The following is a 27,958-nucleotide window of genomic DNA, read 5'->3' on the forward strand; positions in this document are numbered from 1 at the left end:
GAAATGGGTTTTGCTCATTGTTGAAGGCCATGCAAACGGTGGCATATATTTGCTTAAATCTGCTTTATTTAGACTATGTTGGATAGTTGTTATATTTGCAATCATGCCACATATCTTATCTTATATTGGTTATACATTGCACTTTTTTATAATTATATTGATGTATTGTATCTAATTTTTGCGCATATGCAACTGTTGCATACTGACGTCTCAAAATTAATTTTAAACAATAATGATATAGGACAAACAACTGTCATTTGCATATCTTTCAATTGAATGTTCAGTACAAAAAATCGAACACTGTTCATGTTCAAGTATCAAAGCTGACAAATGGTCTGCTGCAGTGGTGGATATTTGCAGAAACTATATACATTTCTAAGCTGATTGTCTCACTTAGTGATTAGAACTCACAATATAATCAATTCCAAATTCCATCAATGCGATATGCTTTACACTATAGGTCTCACTCTGAGTTGTCAAAATAGCCATACCCAACTATATCAGTCCTATTCAGGACCGATAACTCTGTCGATAAATATTGGCGGGTTATACAATGTTGAAATGTATGCAATAACATATTTTTGTACAGAAGTTAAAATTTCAATATCGATTTTTTTTAATGTCTTGATTTTGATTAAAACATTGAATTAAAAAGATAAATTACAAAAATCATATGCAATGAAATCTCGTTTAATTTTCTATGAAATAAAAAAAATCTATTAAATATATATATAAAATTTGAATAAGGGTATTTCTTTAAATAAATTATCGTAAAACATTAATATTTGGTTATTTAAAGCAAAAATCAACTTATCAAAGAATTTTTGATAATATTCTTATTTTCTTGAAGTTTTTTATGATATATATTTCTTTGGTAGTGTACACGGGAAAGAGAAAATATTTATTTGTACATTTCAGAAAACTTTTGTTATCACTTAATCTAAACTTTAAAAAACATGTGTACACAGGATGTTAATGTCACTTGATGGCTTTTGGTTTGACACGATTCCTTTACCTGACAATTTGTTGTTATGTAACATTATAACCTAAATCCGATGTGGGACGTAATTTGCCCTCGATTTAAACTGTTTTAAGTAGAATATTTCGCCAGATATTTGTTTAAATATTCTCAGACACTGGTGACGTTTTATAAAGTCTGAGTAGCAGCTGCAAGCTCTTGAATACCGAATGAGTTGGGAAATGTATATCCCATATGCAGGAGAAGTCAGTATATTGCTACTAAGGTGGGGGAAATTGATAATTTCAAAATTAAAATCGTCTCGTTAGTCATAGATTCTGGTACTGAGATGACAGATTATGTCAAATTCGAGGTATAAGTCTAAAAATGAGGCGGAGGAAGCCGTGTCTGTTGTTTCTTTAATTTCTAGTTCTGGAGGATATATTAATGGAACCCAATCAGAAAAGTAATGGAAAGAACATCATCAATATATATCTAAATGTCAAATTAAATGATCTGGCTTCTTTGATCTTCTTGTCTTTGACAAATGTCTGAAGGAACTCCGACTCATATGAAAATAAGAAGAGGTCGGTAAGGAAAGGCGCACAGTTCGTTCCCATAGGAATGCCGACAATTTGTTGAAAAAGTCTACCTCTAAATTCAACAAATATGTTGTCAATAAAAAACTCCAGCATACTGATCACTTGTTCTCTGTGTAGCATATTTTACCTTTTTGTTCACTATTAACAAAATATACCGTATGGTATCCAACGCACAGGCGCCATTAATTCAACTCATCCGAATACGTATTCATGCAACATTTTAGGGGAGATGGGCTGCGCATGTGCTCAGCAGCATGAGGTCAGCATGATAATTCATTAAAAAGAAAAGAATGTCAATATTGAAAAGTAAAACAAGGGAGAAATCAGGAATAACCATTTAGTTGACTGATCCGTCCCACAAAAGATCATTCATATACAGGTATACCGATGATTTACATATATTTTTAACCTATAAAAAGAAATAAAACATATCATGAAAAATCTTCATTATTCGATTGCACGTTCTTGTCTTTCTACTTATTTATAGGTAAGACTATTCTTGGTTAAGTTCATAAAACATGACAAGCATTGTCTGACCAATTTCAAGCATATTAACATCTTCGAGTGACATTTTTATTAATCAAACCTTAATATGAGTTCACTTTAAAGTATTAACATGGTTAATAAAAGGGATTTAAATCATTTTCAACAGATGGAATGAAATAGCACTGAGATAGTTTTGTGAGGGCATACGGATAAATTGTTTGAAAATAAAGCTTTTTGTGTCTGCTTTAGGTAAACTATAATACTTATATATCTTAAATTCCTTCATAAAAAAACACAATGATAAATCGGTATTTCGAAAATTGTATATTTTTTAATATTGCTAAAACTGAATCAATAAATATCAAAATAACTATCGTTTCAACATCAGATGCTTACTATTTATTGGTAAATGTATTATTTTTTAGTCAAAAGTTCCTTTGCCTTATATATCAATAACATAAACGGTACCAATTTTTCTGCACCAGATGCGCATTTGGACAATCAATGTCTCTTCAGTGATGCTCGAGGCCAAAATATTTCAAAATCCAAAGCTTATTAAAAAGATGAAGAGCTATAAACCAAAAAGGACAAAAAAGTATAGCCAAAGCCGGACAAGGGATCAGAGCTTTGCATGAGGGAGATACATTTCTTAATTTCAAGTCATTGCTTCTTAAAAAAGAATACTATAAAATTTAGTCTAAGGTCTGGTATAATAATACGATGAAGTAACATTTTACCTTTACCTTTCTCCCCTTTTTCAATTTTTTTATTCATATATTTATCATTATATAACTTTTTCATTATGATATTTTTAGAAACAACAGTACTCGTAATTGTTTCTTTTGCTCTTTTCCTACATAAATTGCCTGAGGGGGTTGTACACTTCGTTCGAGTAATTTTTTAGAGTTCACTTTAATAATTAATTTACAATGAAAAGTCGTTGAAGTATTGCATTTTATAGTGCATGGAAAGCCACATCTAGATGAAATTTTGTACGAACACAAAAACACCGTCATGACTATGTGCATTTTGAAACATTGAGCAGAATTATTATTGATACGTTTTATCAAAATCAAACATTAAGCATATTCTTAATTAAACAGTATACGCTATGAAATTAAATTCTTAAACATTAAGTCGAATCAGATCATTCGGAAGCCGCGGGATCAAACAATCTTTTCTTCTCTCCTTTGGTGAATCTATAACCTGAAGGTAGAAATTCAAATTTAGTTGAAGTCCTTTCTTTTGTAGTGGCATTTACATAGGTTCCAATCATTTCAGTTCCCGCCACTTCTAGTTCTACCCATCCGAAGACCTGTTCAGGCCACTGTCCTCCAGGTGGATTCGCGTGAATAACGGCATGTTTTTGGCAGCCTTCATCTGTTACAAATTTTGGATCTGGCTTATCAGAAATATATATTTCTGCTCTTAGCGGGTGTGTTCGTCTACATTGAGAATCAGAAGTGACAAAAGTGTCGTTCAGTTCAATTTGTTTAATATCCCCGACCTCAACATCCTCGTCGGCTTTAAAACAAACATGAAACACATGGCGGCACCAGTCTTCTTTATCCCAAGTATATCGTTTGCTTTCAGGATGAACCCCTGTTTTGAACGGAACACTCAAACTAATACCATATGTATAGTTACATACTCTTGATGCAACGATGTTTGGATTATGTCCATATATGACCGCACCTTTAAGAACCGATAGACCTCCATCTACTGGCACAAATATCTCTAAATTTTGAAATGCTTTTTTGACAGCAACTTGTAATACATCAGACTCAGAAAACCCACCAACCATCATTACAGCTGAAACGTTTTCACAGCGTGGATGGTTCAGAACAGATCTGATTTCTTCGATAGTCAAATCACATGATTCCTGGAAGAATGTTTGAAATAAATCTGGTTTTATAAACATTTTATCACGTTTCATGCTTATTTTACCTTTAAAAGTCGACTCGTTAATGACACTATCAATTGAACTATCTACAGAATCGGCTATAAGATCTTTTAGTGAAACAGGAAATCTAGTATTTACAGTTTCTGTACTGTTTAATTTATAAGTCTTCTTCTTACGTTCAAAATCTCTCATCATTTCATTATAATCTGCACCTTGTTCCTTTTTAAATTGTTTCAAAACAGGACCTCCAACAAGCTTTGTGAGAACGATTCTATATTTCTCATTAACCATTTCACCACCCCAAGAGCCTCCACATACTTTGTGAATTATTTTTAATTCCCCATTCGGAGCGACTTCTTGAGTAGAAATGTCCACTGTACCACCTACAATATATTAATTAAAATATGATACGGTTTGGTGTTTTACAGCATGGCCTTCTATGTTTAAAGTTCGTTTTTGAATAGAACATATAAAACACAAAGAAAGTCTAGTTTATAAAGATCTATGTTTTCAATAATATTTGATATTTCAATTTGATAATTCAGCAGTTCTTCACTCTTACTATGACGATATACAGCACAGGTAAATCTCTAACTTGTATCAGAATTATTTTTTTCAATATTCTCGTCTTCTGTGAAAAAGATCTTACCTCCTGCATCTACAACAATGAATTTGGTTCCTGGATCAAAAGTCTTCAGAATTGTCATTTTGTTTTTGCCTAGTAATTTTTCAACTGGTAATAACCTGGCATAAACAGATGCAGCTTCTGGTTCATACACAATGGAAAACATATCCCCATGAATACCAGCCTGAAGGGTAATAAGTTTTATTGTTATTACTTTTTCCATATGTATACCCATATATACTTACCTTAAAAGTTATGTGTGCATTTTGATTATATCTTGATTGTATAACATTATCTATATTAAAACATAAAAGTTATTAGCATGTTGATTTATGATAGTAAGATATTCCATCCTAAAAGTAATGTGCCAACATGTTATTAAAGGGGATTGTCTCGATTTTGTGTGCATGCATCGTTATTTTAACTCACATTGTGCTTTCGTCTTGTGTTATAGATGAAGTTCCTTTTTTCTTAAATGTACGAAATTGATAAAGATTCTTAAGACTTTTGACCGATTTCGATTATCTTGGTATTTTTACAATTACAATTTTCAATGTCAAAAATGTGATTTGCAAAAAGGGCAATGTATGTTTGATTATGACGACAGAGATCAGAAAAAGTACAACGTCCTTCTTTCTACCTTGTCATACCAATTACCCAGTATCAACGAATTTTCTAATGCACAAAAATATCTTCAGATTAAGTATTGAGGTTCAACCTACAATATTTCCATTTGCATCGTTCCTCATAAAAGTAAATCCAGAAAAAAGTAAAATAACAAAAATACCGAACTCCAATGAAAATTCAAAAAGGAAAGTCCCTTATCAAATGGCAAAATAAAAAACTAAAACACATCAAACGAATGGAAAACAACTGTCATATTCCTGACTTGGTACAGGCATTTCCTTATGTAGAAAATTTTGGATTAAACCTGGTTTTATAGCTAGCTAAACCTCTCACTCAGAAGAGCGCTTCGAACGCACGAATTTAATAAAGTGGTATTTTCATCCATTTTCCACAAAAATAAGTTGTTAGATTTGTTTACTAGTATACGGTCAGTAAATATATGAAGAAGTTTTGAAAGTTGAAAGAAAATAATTGTATGTGCATGTCAATGGCATATTTACGCCTTTGTTAAACAAAAACTCTCACGAATGCCAGGAATGGTGAAAACATAACTATATGTACAATACAAATTTAAAATTGTCCAATTTTTATTTACTTTAAACTTTTCTCTCTGTTTTTGTCCTAATGCTGATCTACACATTTTAAGATAAGTGCTACTTCCTATGTCCATATTCATTTAAAACCGAATAAAATATTAGAGGGATCGGATAATATCATCAAATAACCTTTTTATATTTGCCTTATTAGTATTCTACTTAATGAGATTTGTACGAATACTAATAAACACATGAAATATTAATTTAAATGATTTATTGGAAAAGTATAAAGAAAGAATTGAATATACCTATAAAGAAATTCCAAAGTAACCTCGAAAAGCTAGTCAAGAAATATGACGTAATATCCTTCAATAATAAACAGTCGTTATAGAAGCCCAAGCTACATCCGTCGTATGAAATTAAAATTTTGGCAAGAATAAAATGAAATCTTGTAGAAAATGAGAAAAAGAAACTCATTATAACTTTTGGTGTGTTATAGCGATTATCTGAATTTACCTTTAAAAAGAACAACCAAACACCGATAAGTTGAACGCCAAGAATGTACAAATGCTTGAATACTTAAGGGGCTAGTATATGACAAGGTGCAGTAAAAGATAGCCAAATCACACGAAGACATAAGTATACCAACTCATACTGTTAATTTTGAAATAAACTGAATTATTATCACGTGTAAAACATTTAGCTGACATTCAATATTGCAGCAAAAAACGCAGCTATTACTGGCAATATCAGCTTTAAAATGGTGACGTGACATTCTCAGAAATAAGTAATACCCTCATCTTTCAACACTATTTAAGATATATGTATTACATAAACTCAGATCATCACGTCCATGTCATTGTAACCGTACGCCATATTTCATAGGGTCACTATATTGGATTAACATATGGATATAAAGGATTTAAACTACTATCTTCCTGATTAAATATCAACACGCTTTGGAGATAGATATTTTGATACTCACTATTATCTTGGAATTTATTTACTAAGTTTGATTCAATTTGAGTTTTAAGTGGAGAAGTTGAAATCACTCCTTCTTAAATTTTACGGACGCCATCACGAGTTGGTTGACCGTTATAGGATATTTGTTGCACAGATGATGACAGATATTTTCCAATTGTCGTAACCAGAATCCCTTCCTCTATTCCTCGAATGCGACCTACCGAATTAGATTTATCCTCGGTTTTATACTTACATGAGCGACACGTGTGGAGCAGGATCTGCTTACCCTTTCGGAGCACTTGAGATCATCCCCAGTTTTTGGTGGGGTTCATGCTCAGTCTTTAGTTTTCCTATGTTGTGTTTTGTGTACTTTTATTTGTCTGGTGGTCTTTTCATTTTTTAGCCATGGCGTTGTCAGTTTGTTTTCGACTTATTAGTTTTAATATTCATTAAGTATCTTTCGCCTTTCTTTTACTAACTTTGTACAGAAGCTTTTGTTTTTTGTTCTTTCGTGGTCCTGGCATTTTTCAGTTACATAAGCAAGGATCATTAACTTAAACATGCCAGACGAAAAGATATTTCAAAAAATAGTCGGTATTCCACTGAATACTTATTGTGCATCCCTCATGTTTGACTTGTTTTTGTACTCATAGTAAGCAGAATTCAGAATAAATCTTCTCAACAAAAAAAGAAAAAGCATCTTGTCAAGTTGTTTAATTTTACATTAAGGTATACTGCATGGTAATGGCCTGTGCCCGAAAAACATATCATTAAGTGCTTGTATTTCATCTATCCCAGTTAACGGGTCCTTGAGGACAGTACTAAAACTAGAATGTGGGCTACCTATCTGGATCTTTTCCTTGATATTGACATAGATTGACGATTTCAAACTAGGACTTATGACAAATGTGACGTTTGTCAACTTCCCATTTCTTAGCAGAAATATACCTTTTACCCATTCGTTTTTCCTTTACATATCCGAATTGAAACGCGTGAATGTTTACATCATTCAGATGTCGTCAAAAGGAACGTGCTTCTAATGCATAATCTGCTCAAGCAGGATTATGAGGAAGAACAACTGAAATAAACACCCATCACGAATTGAATGACCGATATCGGGACGACGTGTTTGTGTCTCAACTCAGAAGATAGAAAGGTTCGCAGTCTTTAGATGTACCATAATAGTCGTCTAATCTGTAAATATACCGATTATGTCCTTTTCGCCTATTGTGACATTTTGGCTGAGTGTAGATTCGTATGGCGGATGATGTGTGCATAACATGAGATACTTATCCTGTCGATACACCCGATATCGTCCCGTATTGAGTTCTTACCATTTCCTGATTTCTTTATCTTGATATTTATATTCTTTGTGCATTTACAATTTTTGAACACCAGTAAAGTACTGTTGCCTCGATGTTTGAGTCAATGGAAGTTCTTGATAGTCATATTTTGATTTGTATCACAAGCATCATGCCATAAAACCTAGTATGTAATTGCTCGCTTCTTATATCTTACGAGGATCGTTTGCTTGGTTTTTAATTCTTATAACAAGGACACATTTGGTACTCACTTCTTCTGCTGCATCTCTCATGAACTGTTTGCATGCATCATTCCAAATAGCTGGGACTGTGATAACCCAATCTATATCATTTGCATTAACTCCAATATTTCTTTCTTCAAACTGGTCAAGTAAATGTTTTCGGAGGAACTGTATGGCGAGTTTTATAACTAGTTTGGCTGATATAGCTTTACCATTGATATCTGTCATTTCAAAATCTTTTCGAATGTCCTGGAAAGCAATTTATATCATAACTTGAAACTTTGTTCTGATTTGTAAATAATACAAAACATATTTGAACATGAGCAAAATGAGGAAACTGTTTGTAAGCTTTGTGGTGATACAATTCTTGTTATTACTACTAGAACTTCGTGCTTATCTAAAAATTTATACTCTATTCAATCACCATTAAAACTTTGAAATATAACTCTACCTATTAGTGTCTTGAAAAATTCTCTTAAATTTGATTAGATGAATTTAAATATCAATGAAAATGAGATAAACATTGGTGCATACAGTTTTCTTTATATACCCAATGTATTTATATTACTTTCGTTATGTAATGTTGATATAATAGTCTCCCTCAGTCGTGCACAATACATACTATTCAAATGAATGCAATTCCAATTCTGAATTTTGTGTAACTTATGATGAAAACTGAGTTCGATTCAATTGAATTTCAATCATATTCAATAGATTCATAAAGTGCACACAACTTGAATATACACAAACGGTATCTTAACATTTTCTCTTTTGTTTAATAAAACATGAATATAAAGTACAATCGAAACAATACCAAGATACTACTAGCAAAATCAAAAACAATTTAAATGAAAGAACGACCGACTGCATCATAGACTAAAGGAAAGAGACGATTAAACAATTTATTGGTCGTTTAAGTAGTATGAATTTAGAGTTATTTGAATAAACTTTACTCGTAAAACGGGACTAATAGTAACAAGAACGAAATAAAAAAAATCTTTAACTTAACATGACTTATAATATCAAGAGAAGAGAATGTCAATCTTTCTTCTTCATATTGGGTACCTGAATAACAAACAAATCCACCTAAAGTGCGTTAATTTTTTTTCTATTCTCTACCCCACTATTACTCATTCTAGATTGAAGAGTGTCTTCTTAAGGTAGCTGGGGTGTCTTCCTCGATCTTGGAATTTGAAAAGCAGATAACAATCGGTCTAGATCTTAAATGAAATGTGCAAATTTCGAGAATAGTATGTAATTCATGTGTAAGACTTTTCGTGTTAATATAGAAAATTATGTGTTTTATCACAAATTTACAGCTGTATTTCAAAAAAAATATTGTATTACTTATTTTCAACTGTGCCGCATAAGGGAGATAATTCAGATAAAGTAACTTTTATAATAGAATGTGTTATGAATTTACCTATTCTATGATGTAGCAAGAAAACGAGTTTGGTGACCCCACTTTTTCTTTTTCTTATCTGTAAGCATATTATTAGAGCTATCTTCTCATATTTTATCTTAAAATTCTATGGTTTAGTTTTCTTTTTATCACAAAAAATTGGGTTTTCCATGCATAATCTATACAAACTATGACAATTTTGCACAACCTGTAGCTTGAAAAAAAGCCCGGTGACCCATTCTTTTTATTATATTTTTGAAAAAAGCATGACATAAACTACTTTTTGACAAATTATTAAAAAATTCTATGGATTTTAATATAGACCCCCTATCTACCTTAATAAACAAATTTTTTTTTCTGTAAGAATGGTGAACATTTCTTGATTTAAGAACGCCTTGCTTTGCTAATAACTGCATTGACTTTAAAATCAATATAAAGTGGGCTAATTGATAGAAACATCATTATTTCGTACTGGGCGAATTGATATTCCTAAATCAGTCTCATTTCAATGGGTACAAACAGCGTACTTCTGCTTGATTCTGTACTCAAATTAAGAAAAAGGATCCAAATACCTTATGACAATCCAGCAATATTCGTTTATTTCACCTTCAGATATTTCAGTGAGTACTTGCATCTCGTAAATTCATGTGAACTTGAAACAGAAAATCTGCATCATATAAGGCCCTTTTTCTTTATAATGCATGAATGAATGAATGAATGAACATGAATGAGTAAATTAATGAATGAATAAATGAATGAGTGAATTTATTTGCAAAAGCTTATACATGTTATAGCAATCATTATGTTCTTGACGAATTACTGTGAATTGGGCCTATGACAAAAACAAAGATTTGTTTCATCTTCGGATATCTCAATATGTGCACTTCAAATTAGAAACACTACAGAAATTATAAAATATGTTTTTATGTCAGGCTTTTTCTTTATAATGTATGAATTAATAAATGAATGAATAAGCGAACTAATTTGCAAAAAGCATTTAAATGCTATAGTAATCATAACTTTCATTGTAAAATACTGTGACTATGATCTATGTCAAAAAACAAAGATTTCTACTTTTTTTCTGGTAAAATACTGTGTGTCCATATAATATATAGCTTTTTTTTTTATCAAAGCTCATCAGTAGATTTAAGATATGTTTGTTCTCATTATGGAGATTTCATTTAGAGAAGTATCATTATATACAACTCTGTACATGCAGTAATTTTGTTGATTCTGTACTGTGAACACCTTAAACTGATTATGATGTTGTTACAACAGATTTGACAAAAATATATATAGTTTCAACTTGGAACATGACATTTTATAATGGATGTGCTGGATCAAATCAAGAACATGGCACCGAAAGTGTTAACTTCATGTCAGTCATGAATTATTCTATCAGCACAAAATTTTAATTTTCTACTCCTACTATTGCTAACCATTATAACCACTACAATATAGAAGAAATGGTACGAGTTATAAACAACAGGTTCTGTGATCAAAACTCACAAAATGTTACTCCCACCTTTTGCAACGCCCATGATTTAATACAGGAAACCCCCTTGAAAATAAGTTGACCAAATAATGTTCCTCAACTTTGTACTTTAATTTGTAGATGAAACGCGCGTCTGGCTAACACAATTATAAACCTGGTATCTTAAATGAGTTATTTCATACTGCAGGTATACAATGGCATTATATGGTAAAGATTGTGAGAACGTTTCAATAAATTGAAACAAGTGGTTTAGGCGGAGTTGCGGATACAAATTGGGTATCCCAAATAAAGCATTGACAAAGTGCATGCTTTGGTAAGGGAAATCCCTAATATAACTTGGACTAAAACATAAAACAGGATATGCACAATGGCATTATATAGTAAAGATTCTAAGAAAGTTTCGTTAAGTTATTGTAAATGGCTTGGGATGAGTTGCGGATACAAAATCTGTATCCCCAAATAAAGCAAAGACAAAGTCCATGCTTTGGTGAAGGAAAATTCAAATGTACTCCAAAATTATTTCGGACAAAAAAAGCAGGTACACAGTGGCAATATATTTTAAAGATTGTGAGAAATTTCCATAACATTATGATTAGTTAGGGGTTTAGGAGGAAAAATGGAAATAGATATGTACTAAAATGCGCAGATATGACGAAATTTATTCCCCAAAAAAGTTAATTCAAACGCGGTCCCGGTGCAGTTGCGGATACAAAAGGGGGACAGAAATATGAACGTTTATTAAACGGACGTACGGACGGACGAAAGAATATGCGGACGAACGAACTCCCTCATAATAACATCAACTAGATGCTTATTCAGACAATAAACCTCTCTCCAGGTTGACAAGTTAATTTAAATATATACATCCAGCTATATTTAAGGTTTCACGACTTATCTACATATATCTGAGCAAAGTAGATAAGTCCTTATTGATTATCAATGGATAAAATATATAACTAAATAAAATGCTGTCTGGGGTCAGTCATTGGAATCTATATTGATAATATTAATACTTAAAGGATTATAAAATTGTTTACCTTTTCTTCCAACACGGCTCTATACAATTTCATTTTGAAACCCTTCAAATAATACCATGCATTCTGTTCATTTTCTTCACAAATAACCGAGTAGCGGTCTTCTGCATCATGTCCGAAAGACACCAAATTTTTATTTGAGTCAAGCAACATGGCTGACGGAGTCTTATAAAAACTGTCACCGCCGCTTTCTGGGGACCACATTGGTGATGATACATCGATTGGGTTAGCATCGAACTGATGTCGAAAAGAGAAAGCATAACCAGATCCGTGGCTCCCAAAGTCTATTGCTGCAACAACCAATCTTGTTTTGGCTTTTGCCATCCCACTTTTAGTTCCAGTCCCTTAAATTGTAATAGTTTATTTCAGTCTCAAGATAAAATCTACATATGCTACTTGTCACTCAATGAAGTTTTTTTAATTGAAATATACAACATTGAACTTAAGTTTTATCGATTGACACCCCAGTGGATTTAAATTTGTCATATCTGATTATTTGATATACGTAATTACTGGATGTAAAAGGAAATATACTATCAATCTTAACGAATTTCACAAAAATATTTCATACCAAAATATACACATTAGGAATTTTAAGAACAAGAGCCATTTAAAACGTAAGTTAAGTTATGCTACTGTACCTTAAGTTGTAAAGAGTTCTATCCTGACGTCATATGATCATTAGTAGAACAAGGAAGTTGATAACATCGGTGAATGACGAGCTGGAACTTGCTTACAAACATTGGCAGTGGATAATTCTCAGGTAATTATTTGTGTAACTATCTTATACCTAATGCATTGTCGTAACTTTCATTTATACTCTATACTAATTAGTTATCAAAATGTAAAAATTGTCATAGTGTATACATTGTCTAAAATACACCAAAAAAATGGTTTTAACTCGAAGTTTAACGTTTAAGATATATTTATGATCCACTGGAGGGAATAAATTATTAGACTGATAAACCTTTTAAATACTTGTAACATTATAGAAATATGTAACGAATATTTATTATCAGAAACGATATTGAAAATTAAAGCATTTGAAATAACACATATAATTAGATCTATGATTTGATTCATAAAATGAAAACATACACATAATTCTTTATAAATGTAAAACTAAATATCGTCTTGAGTGATTACTGATCGTTCATAAATAAATGAGGGAATTTTTACACCGCAAAGGTACAAATGTTTTATATTCAATAAGCATACAATACATATAAGAAATAAATTATGTCAAAAACAAACAAACAAACGCAATGTGCTACGTTTAACAATAATTTGAATATCGCATGCTACAATTTTCAAAATATGTACTTGAAAATTGTATAAAGAAATTCAGGTTGAATGTGAAAAATCATCCGTGCTTATAAAAAAAATCTTTTTATAATAAGATAGATGAACAAGTATTCTCTCTTGGACCATCAAAATGTAAAATAGCAAAAATACCGAACTCCAAGGAAAATTCAAAACGGAAAGTCCTTTATCAAATGGCAAAATCAAAGCTCAAAACTAAATCAAGCCATATTAATCCCTTGATAAGATACTATTATTAAGGAGCAAAACACGAGGATAGCTTATATTAATCCGCACTGAAAATATCACAAATTAGGAAAAGGTAATGAAAAGGATGTCAATGAGATTATTTCATTTCATTAAGTACTGACACTTAATATTTATATTAGATAAACAAGAAAGATAGTGTATTGCCTTTTCTTCTTTACCGTTGCTTATACTTTTCAAGAGAGCTTGAACATGCAACTCACACCACGATAAACACCGCGTCGTAACGAAGTAGATATTTTCTTAGCCATTATGAATGTAACAAAACTCTTTTTGCACAAACTTGGATAAAGATGCATTGCCATTAATACAAATTATCATGTAAAACATTTCAGCATGAAATTATTTATTTAACCGAAGGAAAACGAATGCATACCGACATATTTCATCGATTACACAAAATTCACATTTTGACATATAATTAAAATCTGTGGAAGTATCACGTCATTATTCTTTGAACGAAACAAGTGCAATATGAAAAGGATATGTTGGGTACACGTTAATGAGGCAGAAAACAAAAACACATAATCAAAAGACATGTAGAGAGCAACACATAGTCGACAACAAAAGACAGGTGTTTATACAATATATCAAGCTCGTCATGAGACCATAAGATGTATGAATGAATTTAACTGAAACAATTTAAGATCAGCAATTAACACAAAGTTCTTCAAATTAAGATATCATTAAGTTAGATAAACGCTGACCAATGACGAGGATAATGTTTTGGTACATGAAAAAGTAGCAGGAGTGCAAGTTTCTGTTTAGACCTTATCCAACCCCTACTAATATCGCTCAGTCGATAAAAAAACGTACATAAAAGAACAAATTGCCTCGTATTTTTCATGTCAGGGCCTTTTATAGACGACTTTACGGTAGGGGTTTTTTCTAATTGCTGAAGGCCATACGGTGGTCTATAACTGCTTAGATCCACTTTAAACTCTGATGGATGGTTGTCTCATTGGCAATCATACCACATCTCTTCAATTTTTATAACAAAATTTAATAAAACAAGGTACAGGAAAAGTACTTTACTCTAAAATAATGGTTTGGTTAAATACATAACACATAACAGCAAATAAGTAACTACTTGTAACGAATAAAATAATGCATGCAGTTACTGAAAGCAAACTCAATCTACTTTAAAATCTGATTAGAAATCATGCCGCCCTACACATAACACTTTACATAGAAGATAGAACACACGGAATATGTATAAAATAACACCAATCAAAACCTAAGGTTAAAGCAATTAAATTAATAGACGTATTTTAATCTAGTATGCTTACTAGTATTCTTAACAATATTTTCGTATTATATATATATTCGTAGTGTCTGTCAATCCATTTCACGCATTCTTTCACGTTCTCCTTTTAAAGTTTTATAACCTGTGGGGAGGAATTCAAACTTCGTTGATATTCGGTCCTTTGTTTCAGCGTTCACGTAAGTGCCTATCATTTCGGTGCCAGCTATTTCAAGTTCTACCCATCCAAAGGCATAAATAGGCCAAATTCCATTTGGGGGATCGATATGAATTTTTGCAAGTAACTTGCATCCTTGGTCTGTTACATACATTGGCTTTTTGTCATCGGAAATGTAAATTTCTACAGTAAAAGGTTCCGTTCTTTTACTTTTGGAATCTTCACTTTCAAAAGTATTATTAACCTGAATCATATCTATATTCCCCACATGAACGTCTTGACCTTCAACAAAATAAACATGAAAAATGTGTTTACACCATTCTTCATTATCCCATCTATAATATTTTTCCCTTCGATGCTCTCCTTTCTTGAAAGGAAGGCTTATACTGACGCCATATGTATAATTACACACTCTAGATGATATTATAGAAGGATCATGACCATAAATTACAGCTCCCTTTAACACAGATAATCCACCTTCAACTGGAATGAACACCTCTAATTCTAACGCTTGTCTAACAGCATTTTGCAACATCGGACATTCTGAAAAACCCCCAACTAACATAACAGCTGATACGTCACGACATCTGTCATGTTTCAAAATATCTTTGATTTCTTTAATTGTCATTGAAATGGAATCACTGTAAAAAGATTGAAATAATTCTCGATCGATGAATAGTTTGTCTCTTTTCACTTTAAGTTTACCATTGAAGCGAGAATTTTCTATTATGTTCGAAATACCACAACCAGTCTTCGATTCCAAAAGCTCTGCTAAGTTTGCTGGAAATCTAGTTGATATAACAGAGTTTTCATTTAATTTGAAGGATTTCTTTGCCGTTTCAAACTGCCTCATCATTTCATTATAATCCAACCCTTGTGTTTGTTTAAATTCCATGAATACATCTCCACCTAGCAGTTTCTTCAGCAATTTGCGATACTCTTGGTTGACCCATTCACCACCCCAGGAACCTCCACATATTTTATGAATTATCTTTAAATGACCATCAGGTAATACTTCTTGGGCAGATATATCAACAGTACCACCTACAAATAATTTTTTACATGTCAACAGTACCACTTAGAAATAATTTATATGTCAACAGTACCACCAACAAATAATTTATATGCCAACTGTATCACTTATAAATAATTTCTATGTCAAATGCACTAGCTTCAAGAAATCGATATGTTTACTGAACCTCCAAAATTGATATCAGCTGAAAACCAACAATAAATTGAAATGTCAAAATACATCTTATTATTCGTTCGCTCTGAAAATAATTAAAACAATTGTTTTAATGTTGATAGAAACATAGATCTTAGTATCTCAAATACTTGTACGTTTTGCCGTCGATGAAGTTTCATATCAAGAAATAATTATGATAATAACTGTATATTGCACTAGACGCACTATTCTATGTATTTATTGTCCGACTTTTCCGAGACCTTTTCGTTAGGACCATAAAAAAATAAAGCTTGTCGTAGAGATTTGTACGCATACGATCCAAAACATATATGGTGCGGCACATATACCAAAATATAAAGGTTTTGAATTATTGTCAATAAAACATTTATCCATAAAGACCAAAAGAGAAAGATGTGAACAATAACAATTGTAATATATACACTAACCACGACCTAAAGATAACAATAACACCCCAAATTTATTCCTTTATCATTCGAATTTTTCACCATCACAGTGCATCAAGAAACACTGAACAACTTAGTATAGCTATTTGTACGTGTGCCGTTTTACGAATACTTGGTTTCGTTTTGTTCTTTTCACGATATTTAGCTTCTTTTTGTGATACATTTTGTTTTTTAGATCACATTTTGAAATATTATTACCTCCAGCATCAACTACTATGATCTTTCTGCCAGGATCAAACGATCTAAGTATAGTTGTTTGATTTTCCCCTACGAATTTGTCTACAGGTATGAGACGCATATATATTGATGCTGCTTCAGGCTCATACACAATGCAAAAATTATCTCCCGCAATTCCAGCCTGAAAGGAAATGAATGTTTAGTGTGTTTATGTTTGAAATACAATAAGAAGGTCACATATATTTTTTGACTGATCAGATGAAGTTCCACGTGCTATAGTCGCACCAAAAGTTGTATTACAAATATTAGATATCGCCCATTAGATAAAGCTTACTTCAGACAATTCTTGAGCTGATCACAGAGGAATTAAGATTAATGAATAATAAATTACCCAATGTTAAGTTCTGCTGGAAATCTGGACACAAAGCTGAACCTCTAATTTTACATTTATGCAAAATTACCCTACAAAATTTTTAAACTAAATCAACACATAGACAATTTGTTTTTAAAGATATATAATAACCTGTGAATACAATTATACTTAGTCTTGATTATTTTTTTTTCACTTTTCACGTATGCTGCGAAGTGGTGGCGAATACTGTTCCCAATAAATGTTTATTATGAAATGATATGCGGGTGTAACATGTCCGTCAGGACTTCTTATTTCTAAGATTCTGAAAGCTTAGATGCAATATAAGTCTACCTTTGTTCAAATCTCATAAATCCATTACGAATATACAGAATATACAAATGAAGATAAGAAATAAAACCGCAAGGAATCGCATTAAATCCTAAAGGATCGAAACCGGGTTCGTCGACTGGGTAAGCTATGCGGAACAGTATTTTAATCTGCTCTTTTCATCTTTTCTGCTTGTGTACTAGGAATGAAGATTTAAGAATTCTTGTACTTTATATTGTTTTGTTTGTTCTTACCCCTTCAGCTGCTTGTCTCATGAATTGTTTACATGCATCATTCCAAATAGCTGGGACCGTTATTACCCATTTAATCAGATCATTATTTACTCCAAGGTTCCTTTTCTTAAACTGGTCAAGCAGATGTTTTTTTAAGAATTCAATTGCTAATCTAAATACTCTCTTTGCTGAAACTTTTTTACCATTCATTTCCTCCATTTTGAAATCATCTCGAATATCCTGTAAAGTATAAAATTACAATTATGATACAAAATGTTCACAATTGTGAATAGTTTTTGTTTTATCTATTGTTCTGTTGAAGGGGTTGATATAATTGTATACGTATTGGGATTTAAACCGTCTTTAATCTACCTTAGTCGTTCTAATGTTTATTGAGTATACGACATTTGAAGTCATTTGGAACTGTTCTTTTGTTAGATATCAAACTTGCTTTGAATTAATGTACGTAAAATAAAAATATCTGCTCTTTCAACTTAATTGCGCAATGAATAGAAAAGTAGTACCTTTCCTAAAACAACGGCTTCATACAGTTTCATTTTAAACTCTTTTAAGTAGTACCATGAATTCTGTTCATTATTTTCACAAATAGTTGAGTACTGGTCTTCAGCATCGTGACCAAAGGCAACAAATTTCTTCTTTGAGTTGAGAAGAATAGAGGAGGGTGCTTTGTATGTAATATCGCCTCCACTCTCTGATGACCAGTAGGGGGTGTTAACATTTATAGGATTGGCTGCAAACTCATAGCGGAAAGAGAATGCATATCCCGAACCATGACTTCCAAAATCGATTGCTGCTACTACTAATACGGGATCATTTACAGTCGCCATAGTTTCTGGAAAGAAGTTAAATTAGACAAATGTTAATATGGAAAAGTTTTGTCTTAAAGTAATAAATATAAACACAATATGTATGAAAATATAACTATTTGAGTATATGTATTTTGAAATCGTTTTTGGTCTTAATATAATTCATTAAATGTTTCATCAAAACACTTACCTGGAAGACGTTCACGTACCTATGAAATTTAATCATTCGCTGGTCTGTAAAATGTAATGAGTATCGATTTGTTGACAAGGAAGAAGTATACAAACCAATTCCTATACGGATCAGGTTCGTGGTAGGCTTTATATTTAAGTTCTTACTTTTTAAATTTTATTTTCTTTTGGTTGACCCTTTTAATTGATTTCAACATTATAATGTTGGTGTTCGTTTTTGAAAATCTGTTTTCAAATATTGATTTTGAGTACATTGAAATAATATCAACTTGTAATAATGTATACGTCATAGTCAAAAAAGATTGCAAATGAGCAATCAAAGTCGAAAAAAAGACGACAAGAAGTCGACAATGTCATGGCAAAGTTTAAATAGACGAATATTCACAAAACCCTACACAGAAAGTTGAGCAATAAAAACGCCTCCAAACCCGAGGGTGACCTCAGGTGGTCAGTTACTTCTTCACTAGGGATACAAATTGTGTTATCCCTGTTATAATTCATTACAGCCTCATTCTCGGTGATATGGTATCATGCAGTAGTGGATGGACAAATGTCTTTTACATTATCCGAAGACATCAGAAATATGTATAAACCATCGGTACCTCTAGATTTTCTCATGCATGATCCGATGTTAAGCATGATTTGAAAATGAATATCAGGACAATGAATAGATGAAAATGTTACATATAGAAAAGCACAAACATGAAAAAATAGAATACCACAAAAAACAATAGAGAAAAAGAAGCAAAAGCAACTCAAAATTGATATAATATGAAAATATGGTGAAAAGACGTATTCGCTGATGCCATAGTGTCATGAGATAGAAGTTCCTTCATGATACAAGACTTAGTTCCAAGTGGAAGACATATTCTGTAATATTTATTCCACTGGAACAAATTTCACAGTATCTGTTCCTTAAAGAATAAAGGGTATATGATATTTGTTTCAACAAGAACAGATATAATGGCATTATTAAGAACAAAGTTTACGCGGAACTTCTGTTAGGCGGAACAAATATACGTTAACATGGGCACCTATAACAGATTTATTCTGTGAGATTCAACCAAAGCATGTTCGCGTTAAACTTTTAAAAATATGTCTTCCATTCAACTGTCGAACTCAATTGGTTCAATAGCTTTCTTGTAATCAGCAATCTTCTAACAAAGAAAACCTGATAGACTAGACAAGTACTGGAATCAATTAGGAGATAAAGACTCTACATCCAAAGCAGACTTAATTGATTATGCTGTATAATGTATTTAAAATTCAACGAAATAAATGCGATCAGCTATAGTTACCAAACTTTTAATTTAGTCTATACAGCAGAACTTGAGGTTAAACGATGATGTTATATTCCTTTCATTCTTCTTCTTCAAGCCCCTGTATTATGTCTTTCTCATACAATTAAAGGAATAAGTCGGTGAGTCTGATTCTCATAGGAAAGGTGACTGCTCGTTAAAGAACATGTTCATCCATACCTGTGTTTAACAAAAAATCAGAGATATAGGCGACGCTATGTCTGTATTGCGTTAATAAGGGCATACTTTAGAAAAAAAGATATGAAAGGTACAGTTACAAGAGAACTTTCGTGCATTAAACTACAGCTTCTTCAACTTTCATTAAAATTGATTCTTATCATTTCATTTTAATAAAACGTTTATAAAATGTTGTATCCTAGACAATACATTTTCAAATATTATGTACTGCATTTCAATTAATGTAAATATATTACAATAAGTATATAATTCGAAGGCGTATCTGACGAAGCAAAATAAGTGCGTTTTAAATTATAAAGAATAACTCGATGAAATAAAGCTTGATATTTTGTACATGGTAATAAAGTTTTACTTTTGTATTTCAGTTATTTATGTGTATTCATCAGAAGCAATTTGGTTGTTAGTTGTTGGTCTGCTCTTGAACATAGGTAAGTATCTGATCAGAATCAGACATGAGTTTGGATTGCACATCTACCCGTATCATGGAAATATCTTAATTAAAACGTGATCGGATATTTGTACGTTTTTTTTTAGCACTGGAAATGTTGTAAACAAATACATTCTACAAGTTTTAATTCAACGGCTAGATCAAGTCATAGTCGTATCGAACAATATGAAAAAAAACACAAAAACAAAAACAATACAAAACAAAAACAGCAAAAAAGCAAAAAAGCAAAAACCAATACTCGTAGTATAACTAGCACAATTGCAAACATCTTTTTTATTTATATTGTGTCATAGATCAAACTTATTCGTTCAGTGTATATTTACTTGTTTTTGTGTATTGTCTTTTTGATCGAGTTAAGCCATTTCAATTGATATTTTATTGTGTGTATTTTTATGTTGTAATGTTATACCACTGTTTCAGGTTAGGGTGAAGGTTGGCGCCTGTTAAAACGTTTAAACCCGCTGCATTTTTATGCACCTGTCCTAAGTCAGGAACCTGTTGTTAAGTGGTTGTCTTTTGTTGGTGTGGTTAAAAAGGGTTTATCGTTTCTCGTTTTTTATATAGATTAGACCGTTGGTTTTCCTGTTTGAATTGTTTTACACAAGTCTTTTGGGGCCCTTTTATAGCTTGCTGTTCGGTGTGAGCCAAGGCTCCGTGTTGAAGGCCGTACTTTGACCTATAATTGTTTACTTTTTACAAATTGTGACTTGGATAGATAGTTGTCTCGTCTCATTGGCACTCATACCACATCTTCTTATTTATAATTATTAAATCAAGATGATAATGACTTGATTGATTGAATGATTGTTGTTTGCTTTTACCTGCAAACTTGGTATGTTAATAGTATGGAATGCACCTAAATTTTTTTTTCAAATAGGAGACTACTCATAAAATATCTAATTTTCTATTATTTTAATGACAGAATCATATAGAAATGAATGGAAATTCATAATGAATTCTAAACGACATTGCTAATTTATTCTAGGTCATGTCTGACCGACAAGATTCGACGTTGGTTGTTGCGATAGATATAGGGACAACCTACAGTGGTTACGCCTTTTCCTTTGGTCACCAATATAAATCCAAACCACTAAATATAACCTCACATAGCTGGCCAGATGGACCATCGTACAAGACACCCACGTGTGTCCTGCTTACAGAAAAGAAGGAGTTCCATTCCTTTGGAAGGGAAGCTGAAAACAAATATATAAGTCTGGCAGAAAATGAGGAACACGAGGATTGGTATTTTGTTACAAGATTTAAGATGTTATTGATGGAAAAAGAGGTATATTGCTCTATCAGTAAATGAATACATTGAAATAGCAATCATTGTTGATTTCGATCTGGTATCGTTAATACTCCTATACTACGATAACATATGGCTCAATTTATTTACAATCATGGAGTCGAATTTACAGAACATTGAGACAATTTCCTATCCTTACGATGGTAGATATTTGAAAACTAATTTGTTTGTTTTGCCAATTTCGTCATTTGTAAATGCACTCCTCCATATGTATTTGTTTAATTTTTCGAATAAGTCCTACGATATTATATGCAAAAGTCATAGTAAAAAATGTATCTGACATCTTTAATTTGGTTTAACAATTTTTACTTATGATACAGATTCCAACACCACAATTCAGGTACAACCATGATGTCTGGAATCGTATGTTACGGTGTAGACCAAACGTGATCGGAACAAATTTCTTTTACCGATAAAGTGTGTGATTGAGTTCATTCAGGGATATAAGGTCGAACATTAGAAAGAAATGTTTTTAGTTTTTTACCATTTTTTTTAATCAGAGTGTGCTGCGCATATTATATATAACCTGTTCTATAACCAAAAAAAAACAAAACATCTGTACTATTATACATAATCAAAAGATAATTCTTTCAATGCTGTTTTTTTTAATTTTGAAATGGGTAAAAACTTGGATGCTTGATTGTGAAAATTCTATTAATATATTGAAAGAACGACGTTTTTCAGGAATTAGATGAAAATACTCTTGCTGAAGATATGGATAAGAAACCTATATCAGCTTTGCTTGTATTTACCGAAGCTATCAAATACTTGAAGAACCATTTACTGAACGATCTTAAAAAACGTAACTTAGACGTTCCTGATAACCAAATAAAATGGGTACTAACAGTTCCCGCTATCTGGTCAGATCCGGCAAAGCAGTTCATGAGAACGTCTGCTGAACGGGTAGGATTTTTCATGAGTATACCTTAGAACCAATAAATTTTGATGGGATTGATATTGACATTTAGTTGTGCGTTTGCAATACACAAATGTACCTCACTCTTGATATACATTAAAAGGATAATTATTATAGGAATCATCAAAAATACTATATATATATACAGTACAACAGACCACATCAACTACCATCACCGAACTCCTCCGCAAAACAGACGAACAAAAATAAACCAAAAACCAACAAATAGCAAATAGTCCCGATTGTTGGGAATATAACTTAGTAATTGTCTTAAATTCGAGAATTATCTTATCTTACGAAATAAACACAAATTGTGCCATTGCTGGATGTACATTCTCGTGATCTAAAAAAAAAAGAACCTGTTACGTTTTTGGTGTAATGTTTTGTTAAAGAAAATTCTATAATTTATAAATCCTAATTTGTGTTCGTGTTCCCAGACGTGAAAAGAATATGTTTCCAAGCAAAAATCTGTGGTACATTCTTAAGAAAGCGTATAAATGTTATGTACTGTAAATTGCATTGATCTATTCGTATTGTCTTAATGTACTATGTAATACATCTAAATAAGTTCTTATAACTCAGCTATGGTTTACATTTTAAGACGCATTGTTTTTATACTTTTCACTATATATTGTTAAGGGTTTAGAATAAAATAAACTTAGAGTCTGAATTGTACATTTGAAAATAAAAAAAAAATCACAGAAATATAGCATTTATATTTGTAATGTACCTTTACAGTTCTTCCAATTTTCGACATTGTATTCATCAGACACAGTTTTACTCAAATTGAACATACAATTGAAAAATAATTGTTCTTTGTAGGCCGGTATATTTCATTCATCTTTAACTCTTGCATATGAACCAGAAGCTGCAGCATTGTATTGTAGACTGTTGCCAATAGATACCATGAAAGTTGCAGGAGGAACTAATTACTTATCTTGTTTTGAACCAGGAAAAAAGATAATTATTGTAGACTTGGGAGGTAATTATCTTTTTACTATAACACGTTTAAAACGTTACAGTTGTTTACTTACACGTCCTTTGGTCTCTAGTGGATAGTTGTCTCACTGGCAATCATACTACATCTCCTTGGTCTCTAGTGGATAGTTGTCTCATTGGCAATCATACCACATCTCCTTGATCTCTGGTGGATAGTTGTCTCATTGGCAATCATACCACATCTCCTTGGTCTCTAGTGGATAGTTGTCTCATTGGCAATCATACTACATCTCCTTGGTCTGTAGTGGATAGTTGTCTCATTGGCAATCCTACTACATCTCCTTGGTCTCTAGTGGATAGTTGTCTCATTGGCAATCATACCACATCTCCTTGATCTCTGGTGGATAGTTGTCTCATTGGCAATCATACCACATCTCTTTGGTCTCTAGTGGATAGTTGTCTCATTGGCAATCATACTACATCTCCTTGGTCTCTAGTGGATAGTTGTCTCATTGGCAATCATACTACATCTCCTTGGTCTCTAGTTGATAGTTGTCTCATTGGCAATCATACTACATCTCCTTGGTCTCTGGTGGATAGTTGTCTCATTGGCAATCATACCACATCTCCTTGGTCTCTAGTGGATAGTTGTCTCATTGGCAATCATACTACATCTCCTTGGTCTCTAGTGGATAGTTGTCTCATTGGCAATCATACTACATCTCATTGGTCTCTAGTGGATAGTTGTCTCATTGGCAATCATACTACATCTCCTTGGTCTCTAGTGGATAGTTGTCTCATTGGCAATCATACTATATCTCCTTATTTATATATATTTCATCCAAAATATCAGCTCTGTTTTTCTATTTTATGATTCTAGTAGCATATTTCCTTATTCTGAATATTGTGACTACAATAATAATTTGAAATCAGAAGACCAAATTTTTATTGTTTAAATATTTTTTTTTTTAGTTATATCAAACTCTTAAAATTGGTTTGTGAAATTATATTCAATATGTAAAATACAATGGTATCTCGCTTCAGGTGGAACTGCAGATATATCAATCAATGAAGTTACAAAAGAACAACATATGAAAACTATTGACAGAGCTAGTGGAGGAGATTGGGGAGGAACTAATATAGATAAAAAATACTTAAAATTTTTAGAAGAAGTTCTGGGGAATAATATAATGGAGGAAATTAGGAGAGATTATAGAAGTGATTTGTTAGAAATTCAACAGGATTTTGAAGAACAGAAACGAAAAGTAACACCGGATCGCGATCATGATGTCGTTATTCGTATGCCAGGTGGGGTAATGGAAGTTATTCGGAACAAAAAGCAAAAGCTGGCCGATATTGTGGAGTCATCTCCACATGCAAGTACGGTGTCAGTTAAGGAAAACCAGAGAGACAGGCTACATATCAAAGCTCGCATCTTTATTAGCTTCTTTAAGGAAACTACTCAACACATTATATCTCATTTACAGCAAGTTCTAGACAACAGACATTTAGGACATATTCCACCTGCTATGGTCATGGTTGGAGGATTTTCAGAATCAGTAATAGTCACAGATGCTATTCGGAATCACGAATCTTTTCAAAATATTAAGGTTATTATTCCCACTGAGGCAAGACTTGCTGTACTGAAAGGAGCCGTTTTATTCGGACATAATCCAACTGTGGTCATATCAAGAATGGCGAAATATTCCTATGGCATTCGATCTTACAGGACTTTCAAAAAAGGCGACCCGGACGAGAAAAGGCTCAAAGAGGAAGGAAAAGATTGGTGCAGAGATTATTTCAAAAAATTATTCACAATCAACCAAGAAGTGACAGTTGGTGAGAAAAGTGCAGTTACAATCAAAGATTCATACAAAGATAAAAACAGACAGGCCAAACGAACAATGAAGCATACACTTGATCTGTACTTCACCACTGAGAAGGATCCTAATTTTGTTGATGAAAAAGGCTGTATGAAATTGGGACAAGTGCAGATTCCACCACCAGATGGAAAAGAATGGCCAATGGAATGGACAGGAGATTTTGAACTCGAAATTGGTGGTACAGAAATAATTGGCCGTTTTAAGGACAGAAAGTCGGGAAAAACAGTCATAGCTTCATTTAATGCGTTCGGAGTACCATTCCATTACAATACACCAAAAGCTATGTAATGACTGCTATTGACGCAAACCTATGTTTTGTGTTAGAATATTCAATTTTATTTTGTATGACATAGACATACTATGACTGATAAACATTTCAAAAAAGAAAGACGCGATGTTTTAAATGAATATAGGGGTATGAACAGTAGGTTTATTCACATTATATGAGGGTCTGAATGGGTTTTTATAGAATAAAGATTAATGGACCAATACTGCAGAAAAAAAGAGACCAAAGACAATAAAGAATAAAGAAAAATAGGCAAAGAAAATCAAGAATAGAGAATAATGTTGTGATAAAATACAAAGAATGGAGAATGATAGGCAATATCCAAACAGAATGTAGAAAAATGGTTTAAAAAATTATTGAATAATACAGAACTAAAGTACCCTATCCAGAGCCTCTAATATGATTTGTGTTATGATTTTCGTGTATGAAAATAAAACCAAAAATTCATAAACATAAGTCAAATTTTATCTTTCACTTTTTCATTTCGTTAAAACATATATATTTCGGTACATTTCTAATTACATTTCAGATAAAACACCAAAACTTATTTAAACGAGTGCTGTTCAAAGGATGTTTTACATGTTTAAAGCTCGTTACCTACCCTTCCTAAATTCAAAGAAGACAGAAAACTAACTTTACGCATTTTTAATGAAAATTCACTTAATGCTGAGTCTATAACAAGTACGAGCTTCTATAAAACGAAGCTGCATATACGGTATAAATATTATTGACTTATAACTAGTCAGGTGTGTGAAAACTTCACCCGTTCTTCAACTGTAGGTTTCGATTTGGAAAATATTACATTGAAAAAAATGAAAATAATAATAATAATGATAACAAGTTGCAAAGAGAGTTTTCGAAGGATTCTACTAGGTGACAAGGTAACAGCACCGTTCTGAAAAGGGGATATTTGTTGTAATAATTTTTATTTGGAATATATGAAATTTTACCAAAATCGATCAGTGCAAAACGGAAAATTATAGTCAAGAGGCCCGAATCTATGCACAAAAATAATCTTTGTACACTATAGAAGTAAAAAAAAATTGTAGACTCATAGTCAGATTGCGTTCGTCAAATATCCCAACAGCGCCGACATATGGAGTATATATTTCCTACTTATATACGATATTCCATAGCTTGCATTTTCTATCAAGATTCCCTTTATATAGGAATGCTGGTTACAATGAAACTATTGAACTAAATGTTCCTAGTAGTAAATTTGAAGTCAGCCTTTTAAAAAATTTATGACTGCCATCATGAATTGGTTGACCGTTATGTAACATCACCGAATGAGACATTTTACCGAATTTATTCCTGCCATGTGCTTACCCTTCCGGGGCGATTGTTATCATCTTCGGTTTTTAGTGAGTTCATGTTGCTCAGTCTTCATTTTTTTATGTGATGGTTTTGTGGACTGCAGATGGTCTTTTCGTCGTTATTCGTTTTTTCCCCTTGTATCGTAGGTTTTTCTTTGATTATTAGGTCTTTCCAATATTTTGTGAAAAGACCTATTGTATTTGTTCTGATTATTTTTTTTCTTCTTCCGCCAAATTTCAAAATTTGTTTTGTGGTTTCGCAAGATGTCGGTTGGATGTTTGCATATGATATCGAACAGTTATTGCGCTTTTGAGTCGGACCCTGTTTAGTCGAAGACTTTTTATTGTATGAGTTATCTCCCCAAACACTGTTTCTTTGTGGTGAGATCTCTTCCGTAACCGTAAAAGAAAGCGACAAATTTATTTTACTAAATTGCTCGTTATATCCT

At 32.3% G+C, this 27,958-nt stretch overlaps 3 protein-coding genes across 5 annotated transcripts; 1 reads left to right on the forward strand and 2 right to left on the reverse strand.

Annotated features, from left to right (window-relative positions):
• Positions 1–2,357: 2,357 nt before the first annotated feature.
• LOC127732768 (heat shock 70 kDa protein 12A-like) lies at positions 2,358–12,923 on the reverse strand. Its single transcript, XM_052241958.1, has 5 exons — positions 12,816–12,923; positions 12,178–12,518; positions 8,274–8,492; positions 4,599–4,758; positions 2,358–4,332 (listed from the first exon to the last, which is right to left on the reverse strand). Exons 2-5 carry the CDS (start codon positions 12,496–12,498, stop codon positions 3,194–3,196), a joined length of 1,839 nt encoding a protein of 612 aa, XP_052097918.1. The 5' UTR covers positions 12,499–12,518; positions 12,816–12,923; the 3' UTR covers positions 2,358–3,193.
• Positions 12,846–26,649, forward strand: LOC127732800 (heat shock 70 kDa protein 12B-like). 3 transcript variants are annotated; one of them, XM_052241974.1, is made up of 6 exons: positions 12,846–12,937; positions 20,781–20,843; positions 21,849–22,148; positions 22,854–23,072; positions 23,908–24,067; positions 25,069–26,649. In XM_052241974.1, exons 3-6 carry the CDS (start codon positions 21,852–21,854, stop codon positions 26,193–26,195), a joined length of 1,803 nt encoding a protein of 600 aa, XP_052097934.1. In that variant the 5' UTR covers positions 12,846–12,937; positions 20,781–20,843; positions 21,849–21,851; the 3' UTR covers positions 26,196–26,649. The 3 variants fall into 3 exon arrangements, with proteins under 3 accessions (XP_052097934.1, XP_052097948.1, XP_052097939.1); XM_052241979.1 differs by lacking the exon at positions 12,846–12,937 and adding an exon at positions 18,964–19,034; XM_052241988.1 differs by lacking the exon at positions 20,781–20,843 and having other exon boundaries at positions 12,865–12,937.
• Positions 14,760–18,981, reverse strand: LOC127732780 (heat shock 70 kDa protein 12A-like). Its single transcript, XM_052241965.1, has 5 exons — positions 18,921–18,981; positions 18,428–18,756; positions 17,925–18,143; positions 17,013–17,172; positions 14,760–16,208 (listed from the first exon to the last, which is right to left on the reverse strand). Exons 2-5 carry the CDS (start codon positions 18,749–18,751, stop codon positions 15,082–15,084), a joined length of 1,830 nt encoding a protein of 609 aa, XP_052097925.1. The 5' UTR covers positions 18,752–18,756; positions 18,921–18,981; the 3' UTR covers positions 14,760–15,081.
• Positions 26,650–27,958: the final 1,309 nt, after the last annotated feature.

This window comes from Mytilus californianus, unplaced genomic scaffold, assembly GCF_021869535.1.
Source record: "Mytilus californianus isolate M0D057914Y unplaced genomic scaffold, xbMytCali1.0.p SCAF_1, whole genome shotgun sequence".
In the NCBI taxonomy this organism is placed as follows: Eukaryota; Metazoa; Mollusca; class Bivalvia; order Mytilida; family Mytilidae; genus Mytilus; species Mytilus californianus.